The sequence below is a fragment of the Rhagoletis zephyria genome, unplaced genomic scaffold, assembly GCF_001687245.7.
Source record: "Rhagoletis zephyria isolate East Lansing unplaced genomic scaffold, Rhagoletis_zephyria_1.1 Rzeph_scaffold_01890, whole genome shotgun sequence".
NCBI lineage: Eukaryota > Metazoa > Arthropoda > Insecta > Diptera > Tephritidae > Rhagoletis > Rhagoletis zephyria.
Genome location: NW_016158974.1, coordinates 90,064 through 101,723, shown reverse-complemented (window position 1 = coordinate 101,723; position 11,660 = coordinate 90,064). Strand labels below are relative to the sequence as shown.

Sequence of the window (11,660 nt, the reverse complement as noted above, 5' to 3'; positions counted from 1 at the left end):
TTTTTCTTTTTATAGTACAAAAAATAAAGTGAACAAGCACAAAAGCTGAGCAAGCTATTACAACATTTGATAAATATTTTAGCAACGAAATATACACTCCGGCATAAATTATTTATATAAGCGCAGAAAAAATCTTTAAAATTTCGACACAATAATATACGGACGAATAGTAGCTATCAGTCTATAATTCAGCATCTTCAATCACGGAATCACTATCACTTATTTGTGTCCGATATTCCGGATAGTAAAGTGCTATCATGTTTAGATATGTTTTGAACATGCAAGGGCAACCTGTGAATTCCGGTATCGCCTGGTACTCACGGCAGTCATCGAATTCAGAACGACCTGTGAAATATTTAATTGTGAAATATATAAATAAAACGGGCACTCCAAATAAACAGGTAAGAAGGTCTTAAGTTATAAAAAAAATTTATAATTTCTATGAAGTTAATTTTAAGGGCCGTTAACTTAGCATTCTCATAGTATAATAAATCATTAGTTAAACTTAACTACAAAAAATTCCATAGAAATTTATGTGGTTAAGTTCAACTAATGATTTAACTATACTTTAAAATAGATAAGTTAACGGCTCTAAGTTTATATAAAAACTTATAAGGAAAAATTGTCTTAGCCTACTTTGAAGAATCCATAAATCAAAAAGTCTTGTTGATTACTAAAAAGTTTCTTCAAATAATGGTTTCAAACCTGTTATCATCGAAGTAATCCAAAAGAAAGTTGATACTTGGGAACTGGATAGCTCGAAGTCTACCCTGCTATTACATTATATAAGAGATCTTTGTCTGTAAATAGTAGTTGGTCCTATAACGTGGAATGAAATGGGGCGCAATTTCAACATCAAACTCGCTGTTGATAGAGAGAGAGCAGTGCGACGGCCATGCGATTGTGAGTTTTCGTTAATATGAAAATCCCATAAGATAGGTCGTGTCAGCTGACACGGTCTACGATTTTACGTCGATAGCTGATTGAACTTTTGGAGCGCATCAGCTGACACGATCTCTATCTCTTTATCAACAGTGAATTGGCTACGTTTATACGCACCTCTTACAAAAAAGAAAAAATAAAATGGTCTAAATTTCTTCCACGGGTCTCTCAGTGTGTCTAAACAAATACATATGTACGTGTGTAACTCTTCTTGGACAATAGCACAACTTCCTAATTAACAAAAACTACTGCTCGTATCAAATTAAATTTGCACTATAAAAAAAAAAAATCTGATTTTCAATGCTTTTTAAAATAACTCGGCCCTAGCGCTATCTACCAGGTTAATCGTTATAAAAAAAAATTGTTTCGATATATGTGGCTCACGCGCATACCTGTGCATATATGTACATACAGTTGTGTTCAAAAAAATAGCAGTGCGACGGCGCAGAATGATAAAAGCTACTTTTTGACATGTTCTGCTTTACAACTTGAGGAATTTCCCTATATTTCCCACCAAAAACCAGCTGTTCAAAAAAATAGTAGTGCTTAACTTGAGAAGCTCTTACATTTTAGGCAAATAAAAATGTCCCCACAATTAGATGTTTTTAAGTTATTAGACTTGTTTCAATGTAAAATTACAAAAAATACGTAGATAAGGAAATCAAGACAAAATGTACAAAAAAAAACTCACATGTATGAGGTATGAATACAACGTTCAAAAGGGTTTAATGAATTAGTCCACTTAAGGTTATCGCGTCTTAGTATTAACTAATAACTTCAAATTGGATATGTCTTCTTACCAGGGTGTCCAGATTGTTAAAAAAAAGCGCAATTTCTGAAAAAAATCGCCAATTATTTTTTTAAATAAAATTCATGAAATCGATTTAACAAATCTTTTATTTTAAAAATGAGATCTTGCTATAATATAGTTTTTAAAACCAAAAACGAAAATAATACCTTCAGAGGGTAATAATAAATAACACAAATCACTTATATAATAGTGATAAACAAACAATTTTCTTTAAAAATACGCATACTTTTTAAAAATATTTGTTTCAACAGATTTTGCAATATGACTGCGTAATTATTAAATTTATTATAACTCATATTAATTGATTAATCGCACAATCCGCTTTTAAGAGCTCGGCGCTAAAAAGACAAAAAAAAAAATTCCTTCAAAATCACCTATAGTGTCTGAATGATATACATTTCTGTTGTTGTCATATATTGAGCTATTCAACCTTGATAACATAAAGTTTGATATTGGAAACGTTTTGCAGCGGAAACTATTAGCTTTCATATAACACTTTATTCGAACTATTTTATGGCCTTTAAGGCTTTCCAACCTCATCCTATTTCGAATCTTAGTTTTTGTTGAGTTCATTACGGGAAAAACGCGCTCAACAAAGCATGTGCGTGCGACAAGGATAATAATATGAATTTACTTATGTTTCCAAACATTTTATTGCCTGTTGCGGTTTTCACTCCGTAAGTAATTATCCAATATTCTTCAGAGTCGGATGGAATGGTTCGGAGAGAAGCTATTCCATGCGAAAGTTAATAGATTTAAATATTCAGTTTCCGCTGCTTTTCTTTCTTTCAAAGTCAAATATTGAATTGGCAGGTCCCTGAAACTCGCCCTCTTGTGATTCACACACTTTTCTGGTGACAAAATCAAAGCTTTTTTTTAAAAGTTTTGAATTGACTAGGTAATCGTTTCAAAAGTTCTTCGATTAGGGCGATTATACGTTTTTGACAGTCTTTTAATATTCTTTTTAAGCCAAGTTTATTACGCAGTTCATTAGCCTCTTCTGTAGAATTATCGTGGAAAACTAAGTTTTGTATATTTTTATAAATTGGCGCGAAATCGCCAAATCTGGACACTCTGCTTCTTACAGTCGCTATGATCAACGTCAATTATGGATAAACACGTGTACTACATGAATGTTGGAAAATAACAACAAAAAATGCGCTTAATAGATTAACGATGCAAGAAATACCAGTTAACTACGCAAAAAGTTATTTGCGTCCAAATATGATCGGTATAAGGCAAAGAGGAATTCCATATGCGAGCTCTAAAAGGAAAGAAAGTCTGCGGGGAAAGGTTAAAAGATTCATGGCAGCTACAAATCTATTAACAAAAACAACAAGCTAACAAATTCTGAAAGAGAAATGGGTTAAAATCAGTATTAGACGCTATCAGGACCTTAGCCGCCCTCTGAAACAACGTAATTTATCCAAATTAGACTAAAAAAGTTTTTAAATAAAAGATACCAGACACAAATAAACAAATAAACAAACAAAGTACAAAACATTAGCTATATGTCTACTTTTAACTTCGTTAAGGTAACCACTACTATTATTTTGAACAGCACTATTGTTTGGTTTAAGCCCTAGTATATGTGACCTGGTCTACGAAAAGGGAGCTTACGTGCGAAAACTAGTTTTCTGTGAAAAAGCTGTTAAAAGTAAGCAACTCGTTTCGTCAGTTTCTCATTATCTCGTTAATTGTTCTCCGCGCCGGACGTCCAGTAAGTGTTGTTGTTGGTCGGAATATTATTATAGTTCATCGTGTAAGTTGCTAGTGTGGAAGATTTAAAAAAGTAACACTGAAGAAGTGACGTTTACTGTTTCTTTCTCTACATTTTTAGTACACTTCTAAGCAAGTTAGGATTTTCTGCTTTTCACCACGTGAAAAAGCATCTCATCTTCCATCCGAATCAACCAAAAAGTGAAAATTGATTTTTTGACACCTAAGCCCCCTTTCCGTAGACCAGGTCACATATAAAAAAACATGAATATATGAAACATTAAATATTCTGGCCGCTGTGGTGTAGCGGTAAACAGTGCGCGCTTCCACTCCGCAGGTCCTGAGTTCAAGCCCTGGTCAAAGCAACGTCGCAAAAAATATTACAAACAGCGGTCGCCGTTGGCAGGCAATGGAAAACCTCCGAGTGTATTTCTGCAATGAAAAACTGCTTCTCATAAAAATACAATCGCCGTTCGGAGTTGGCGTAAAACTGTAGGTCCCTCCCCTTTTTGTGACAACATAAGGGCGCACGCCACAAATCGGAGGAGAAGCTCGGCCAAACACTAACATATGTGTAAGCGCCAACCTATTTTTATTATTATCTATCATCTACTTTTTTTTACATTGTATATGCATCCTTTATGTGTAACACTTGAGTTCCTTGTTTGATAGGAATGATCCAGCGGCTCTACTATTTTTTTGAACACAGCTGTATGAATACGGTCTACCAGAACAAAAAACGTTCGCCGTATGCCCCTCAGTCTGAAGTATTTTTACTAGGCAGTTTTTGTTTTTTTGCTGAACGTAGGGGTCGGCATTTAAAGCTGAATCTTAAAGTATGATATATAGATTTTCTTGTCTACAAGGGAAATTTTTTATTCCTAAAATTCATTTACATCAAATCAAGTACTCCTTTCCGGTCAAGGTGTATTAAACAAGGTGTGATATACAACTCGGTGTGGCTCTCTTTTAAGTTAAAATATATATTTCATATATATATATTTTTTTTTCAATTTGACTTTACAGGATGTTCTTATGAGAGCAATGTCAAATTCAATCACACTTTGTAAAATACATCTTGGTTCCAGTACTCTCGCACCAGATCTCAGTGCCCATCACCCTAATAAACTAAAGATCTTCAAAAATCTTTAAACTTTTTCTAATAAAGTATTTTGAATATTCGAGTGGAACAATTCTAAAAATATTTTTTTATTGTCGAATGTGCCACCGAAAAATTTAAAAAGTTAACCCTCGGTTTGGACAAAAAAAAACTTTCGAAATTGGGATGTTCGGAAAAATTTTTCTGTTTGCATGTTAAGTGGTATGGTCTTCGCTACCTAACGCATTTGCCTTTTGCTAAAATATTTACTTTAGTGTAGTTAAAATGTGTTTCAATTTTGACCCAAATAAGACAATAACAATATATCGACCTCAGCGCCATCTACCGCGCACCACTATAGCCCTATACCCATCATGGCGTTTACTTATAAAAATTCTCACCTCGTGGTGTGCATTCGTGCATAGACTCTTCAGCTTCATTTTGAAAACTTATTTCTATAAAATAAAAAAAAGCAATTCTTTACCGACTCAAATTGAAATATAAAATCAAAAGAGTCACCTTCTTCACGCTCATCGCAACAGGGATCGCGAACCGCGTCTTGCCGTGAGCTCTGTTCCACGAATTGAGCACGTGATTGCGGTTCGTACTGCAGAATTTCTTGTGCGCATCTGGCTTCCTCCTCCGGCATTTCTTGATGGGGCTGCAAATTGGTATTAAATCGTGGCGGTCGCCTATCTGCAGCATTTTGATATTTCGTTGATTTCAAACTTGATTGCGACTCATCTTGCCAAGATGTCACAGTGCAATCACTCATCGGTTGACCAGGAACAAATTTCTTATCTTGCTGCCACGGTAAATAGAAATTCTTGTGGTCTGCGCCTTTTGAATACACTTTTTGTTGTTGCTGTCTTGGTTCTTGTGCGACGATGATTTGCGTTTGCTCAGAATCGCTAAATTGATCGTTACTAAAATTTGCTTTCCCCTTGTATTCTTCATCCCCTTCGTCACATATAAACTTATTATTATTGTTTTGTGGACTTTCGGAATCGCAAGCCAATTTAAAATCCTGACAGGGGGAAGCGCATGCGCTAGGAAAGTGCGGCGGTGAAGTCTTAGCTTCATCTACTGATGCCTGCCTGCAGTGTTTGGGTANGAAACTTATTATTGTTTTGTGGACTTTCGGAATCGCAAGCCAATTTAAAATCCTGACAGGGGGAAGCGCTAGGAAAGCGCGACGGTGAAGTCTTAGCTTCATCTACTGATGCCTGCCTGCAGTGTTTGGGTAGGGGTACATATTGTGGTGCACAACGATCATCTTGGTTTTCTATAATCGTTGCAGAGTATTGTGTGCCAGTCGAACGCAGATATAAACAACTTTTCGATTTTTGTTGCTGGGAGGAGGGTATATAATATCCCGTCGCAGATTCTGGCTGCAGCGCCACAGCTAAATGAGAGTTGGCGGCTAATTGTCGAACCGGCGAATGAGTGTACTGGTCGCCCAACTTTTCGTATGGTATTTCGCTACCGCTTCGATGAGGAGATAAACATCTGCATGGCGATGATGGTGGAGAAACATTCTGCGGGGAGCATTGTCGGGATTTGCACATGTAAACATCTCCAGCATTTTGGCCGCAATACACACGTGGACTTGTCTTTTTAGGGCAGTGACTTGTAGAAGGTAGACAAGCAGATCCATAATCTGTTTCTCGCGGTCTCATGTATATTGTTGGTGATTCAAGACTGGGAAATGGACTCAGTACTTGAGATCTATCCGGCGCAGCTGCTCCTTTCTTCCTTCCAGAGCCGTATTGTTCGTCAAATGCGCCACTTTTGTCAATGCGTCCTCCACCTTTATCAGTCGTACTATCTGTCGTTGGTTTACTAGATGTATCGGGTGCTCCATTTACCCTTGCTCCTGGCTCTGTGTGGTCCTCTATTTGCCGTAATTTGTCAGTACCTCGGTACCTACCACTTCGTGTGCTTTTACCACTGTCATCCAGATCTTCAATTTTGATTTCTGGAACCTCCATAGCAGTTGGAAATTTCTGACCGCTGTCAGGAATTTCACGGGGGGATTCTGTTTCCTTACCCGTGCGATTAACTGTTTTAGAAATACGTGGAGCCACATACGTTTCGGTTTTCTCGCCCTTCCGCGGACGATAGATTATTGATGCTGTTTCTGTTGCATCGTTTTCTTCTTCAAACAATTTTGAATCAGGTCCATATGCTTCACGTTTCCCCCGTTTTCCACTGTGGATAGAGTCTGACTGTTCCATTATACCCGGAGTAGCTTTACTCTCTGATTTTAAACTGTCCGTGGGTGGTAAGGCGCCCATTGGTAGACTATCCGCTTCATTTATCTTGCCCGTTCTTAACTTACNCAGGAGGGTATATAATATCCCGTCGCAGATTCTGGCTGCAGCGCCACAGCTAAATGAGAGGTGGCGGCTAATTGTCGAACCGGCGAATGAGTGTACTGGTCGCCCAACTTTTCGTATGGTATTTCGCTACCGCTTCGATGAGGAGATAAACATCTGCATGGCGATGATGGTGGAGAAACATTCTGCGGGGAGCATTGTCGGGATTTGCACATGTAAACATCTCCAGCATTTTGGCCGCAATACACACGTGGACTTGTCTTTTTAGGGCAGTGACTTGTAGAAGGTAGACAAGCAGATCCATAATCTGTTTCTCGCGGTCTCATGTATATTGTTGGTGATTCAAGACTGGGAAATGGACTCAGTACTTGAGATCTATCCGGCGCAGCTGCTCCTTTCTTCCTTCCAGAGCCGTATTGTTCGTCAAATGCGCCACTTTTGTGAATGCGTCCTCCACCTTTATCAGTCGTACTATCTGTCGTTGGTTTACTAGATGTATCGGGTGCTCCATTTACCCTTGCTCCTGGCTCTGTGTGGTCCTCTATTTGCCGTAATTTGTCAGTACCTCGGTACCTACCACTTCGTGTGCTTTTACCACTGTCATCCAGATCTTCAATTTTGATTTCTGGAACCTCCATAGCAGTTGGAAATTTCTGACCGCTGTCAGGAATTTCACGGGGGGATTCTGTTTCCTTACCCGTGCGATTAACTGTTTTAGAAATACGTGGAGCCACATACGTTTCGGTTTTCTCGCCCTTCCGCGGACGATAGATTATTGATGCTGTTTCTGTTGCATCGTTTTCTTCTTCAAACAATTTTGAATCAGGTCCATATGCTTCACGTTTCCCCCGTTTTCCACTGTGGATAGAGTCTGACTGTTCCATTATACCCGGAGTAGCTTTACTCTCTGATTTTAAACTGTCCGTGGGTGGTAAGGCGCCCATTGGTAGACTATCCGCTTCATTTATCTTGCCCGTTCTTAACTTACTGTCAAGTCCATAGTCACGAGCTGAATGTAGCTTCCCACCTGGGGTAGATATAACACTATGATCACGACCATGCATTCGATCCGGTTTACACTGGAAATCAGGCGCAGAACGAGATGTATTGTCTAGGGAAAACCCGTTACCAGCAGCGGGTTGAACTTTACTTTCGTGCACTTTATTCGCCGGACCATCGGGTTCATACTTTTTATACGCATTTTGTTGGCTGTCGAGTATATCGCCGCGTGGTGTTCGACGTTCGTAGTCTCTATGGGAAGAACTATCATCATCACCAAATGCATAGGACCTATCCATTTCATACAGCCTGGGTTTCTCTGTAAGTCCGTATGCAGTAAATGAGTCGGACTTCGTACTATTAGTGTAACCGCTTCCAGTTCTAGGCTGACCACCGGGGCCGACGCTGACTGGTCTTTCTCTTAGATCCGTATTTCGTGATCGTAGTGAATCCGGTTTCATGCCATTAGTATAATCTCTTTGAGTTCTAAGCAGCGGATCTTGTCCGGTAACACTGCCTGGCCGGCCTCTTGTATCCGCTCCTCGTAATCTGTGCGAGATTTCACTGTCACGTTTTGAACGTTGTCCACGGTTTGGACTTGGGATTGGAGGAATATCACGAACTGTATCTTTTGGTACAGGCATTATGTCATAACTCCGATTCTGTGGTATGTGAATAAGTTCCCTATAGCCTCCAACATGTAGGGTGCCTATAGGTTGCGTGGCGGAGATGTCTTCCTCGTCTATCCAGGCATCACCCACGCGATAGTTGTCATAAACCTCTGTTATAGTGGGAACATCCACATGCCAATCATCTCCCAAACGAGGACGGTCCTCCGTTTGTCTTAGACGTTCATCCCACGATTTCTCGTCATCGTATTTGCTATTACCACCTCGGTCTTTACTCCTTTGCTGTTTCTTCTTTCGGTCTTCATCAGAGTTGCCTTCACTCTCCCCTTGCCTACAAGGCTTATATGCCGTAATCGTCATTTTCTTCATGGAACGTTTTGTTTCTCGCGAATATTCCCGAGTAGAAGCTTGCACCTCATACGGCATGTGCTCCTCCCCGGACTCCAATGAGTTTTGGTGTCGCCTTTCTTTTGTGAACGTTATTTGGAGTAACTTCTCATTGCTCTTCGTTTGGCGTGCCTTTTCCGAGGAGTCAGCGCTACCATGAGATTTATGCTCATGCGCCTGCCGCATGGCCTTATCCGGAGAAGACCCTTGGTAGAAACTTCGCTGCTTACTTATTTCAACGTCATTCTTTTTTCGTCGAGATTTGCTATGTGTACGGCCATGCCTCTCAATATCGACGAATGTGCGGCCATCCGTAGGTACGTCCACAGTCAAACGTTCCTTGTTGCTTGAATGCCTTGCATTATGTTGTTTAGTTGGTGAGCGCTTTCTGGGCGATGCGCCAGTGGGGTGATAAAACTCATTCGTATTTAGATCGCTCGGTTGTCGTCCATAGATCACTTCTTTCTTGGGCTTTGCTGGCTTACTTTCACTATATGTCGGACAAGGTGGCAAGTAGGTTACACATGGCTGACATGGCTGATACGGTACACAGGGTATGCAGGGTGCATTCGTAATCGGCACTACACAATTGTTCTGCTTGGGGTAGTCATAACGATACTCATCACGGCAGTACTTATACTCGCTGCATGGCGTCACGCCCTTCTCAACATAGGTGTTTTTGTTGCACAGCGTGCCATTGTATTTATCGACGCAGTTGTAGTGTTCACAAACTTTCTGACAACTGCTCTCATTTTGATTGAAACCCCCAGCGCACCGACAGTTTTGAAAATGGTACACTTTCATTGCTTTCTGACCATCACCCGTGCCTCCATAGTCAAAAGCATAGCAATTGGGCGGCGCTGGATCGAGCAGCCCTTTTGTTGCCTTTAAATTGGCCAGATTGGTGGCCGAGTAGTTTATGGCTGTATCAAGTTTTGCCTTGATATTTTGAAAATTCTCACAATCAATGCCGCTACGTCGTGTATCCTTTTGCAAACCGATTGTGCGCATGCGCGGCCGACACGAAGTTTGTTCGTCACGCGCGTAGCGTGGTGAGGTGCATACAAATTTATGCTGACTCGAAAACTTTTCGATCGTAAACTCGATATTATCGGCAATTGTATTGAATTGATCTAAGCTTAGTTTTGGCAATGCCTCATCCACACGAATATCGTTTTGTATGGCAGCGTTGCGCATCAATGGATACGGACGCGGTCTAAACATTAGTTTGTCACGTTCACGTTTCAGCTTAGCAATTTCATTATCGATTTCGTGTGCCAAACGCTTCAACTGTACCGATGTACGATTGACTGCCCGCTCCAGATGCGATCTATCGCGACAAGTGCTTACCACTGCGGCACTTTTCGGCGAGTTTCTGATAGTTTCGGTGGTATTGCGACCCGATTCGGCTGCCGGCGGCTGTGCTGTTGGTGTTGCACTGCGTTGCGGTTGCTGTTTATGATTTTTTTGCACCTCCTTCACATTCGGACGTGCAAAGCGTTCACGTAATATGGTCTTTCTGCGTTTTATATAACCGTTGTGATTACGTTCGGTTGTAAAGCTCTCCTTGCGTTCAAGTTCAATGCTGTCCCCTGCGCGAGAATGTATTTAGGTACATACATATGTGGGGAAACAGGAAATAGATTTATGTATATGTACGTATACATATATGTACGAATCGCATTCTGCTTACCCCTAACTTTAAGATCCTGATACCGCAATCCCATTAACTTATTTAATACACTTATTTTTTCTTATTTTTTCCTTTGATTCCCCAGAAATTTTAACAAATAAATTCTAAATAATACAAAATTTCGGCGATTTTCACCAATTGACTGCTTCTATAAAAAATATAACTCAAAAACAATGTTTCACTCAAATTTTGGTTAAAACCGAAATGTCAGAAGACAGATATGCAATCGAATTTATGGAAAATGGGTGATGCCAGGTGTTTTATAAGAATGATTGAGGAAAAAAGCGGTAGGCGATTTCAAAATTTATTTACACCGATTAGGCGGGAGACCGCTTATAGTTTATTTACGTTGATGAAAGCATGATATCTCTTTTTAAAGCGGCGTAATAGCAAAAGTCGTTTCCTCGTCTTTTCACAACTGCGGCAATGGCTGTGATAATCCCGATTATGTGACGAAGGAGCTGCCCCAAGCTGATGAGGTGCGCTAAATGGATCCTTATCCACCACCTTAAGATACTTTTCCATTTAAATTTTACGCTAGCAGTGAAAAAATCCGGTGATGTAGTGTTCCCAGGCACTTTAACCAAAACTGATTCAAGAGTATTCCAGTTACGCTATACATTTAAAGGTCTCGATAGCTCGACAAGTCTCTTAGTGTCCTTACATTGCTTCGTTTTCGTTGAACGCTTACGAAAGTCCTATGTAGATACCTTACTTAGCTTTCTGCCCGTGGACCGTTTTGAGAAATTTCAGGCATGCGTAAGATTAAACGTCTTATTAAAATAGAAAGACACTATATTCGGTCACACCAATATTCCTAACTAATTACCTCAACATTTTTTGGTCCCTAGACTACACTACAATGTCTGTTAATCTAGGGACGATTAGCTAAACGATGCAGTCTTCAGCCTACAAGAAAGCTCTACAGTCACATACACGGCTGGTTTCAAGCTAAATTTAGGAGGCGGAATACACTCGAAAAACCTGTGAAAATCACGCCACAGGCCTGGGATGTGGATGGCTGTCATATCCACGTCCCCGG

At 40.0% G+C, this 11,660-nt stretch overlaps 1 protein-coding gene across 1 annotated transcript; it reads right to left on the bottom strand.

Moving 5' to 3' along the window:
- On the bottom strand, window positions 1-11,019 carry LOC108365490 (uncharacterized). Its single transcript, XM_017619527.1, has 6 exons — window positions 10,619-11,019; window positions 6,950-10,517; window positions 5,766-6,902; window positions 5,091-5,668; window positions 4,973-5,026; window positions 1-345 (listed from the first exon to the last, which is right to left on the bottom strand). The coding sequence occupies exons 1-6, from the start codon at window positions 10,650-10,652 to the stop codon at window positions 182-184; spliced, it is 5,535 nt and encodes a 1,844-aa protein (XP_017475016.1). The 5' UTR covers window positions 10,653-11,019; the 3' UTR covers window positions 1-181.
- Window positions 11,020-11,660: the final 641 nt, after the last annotated feature.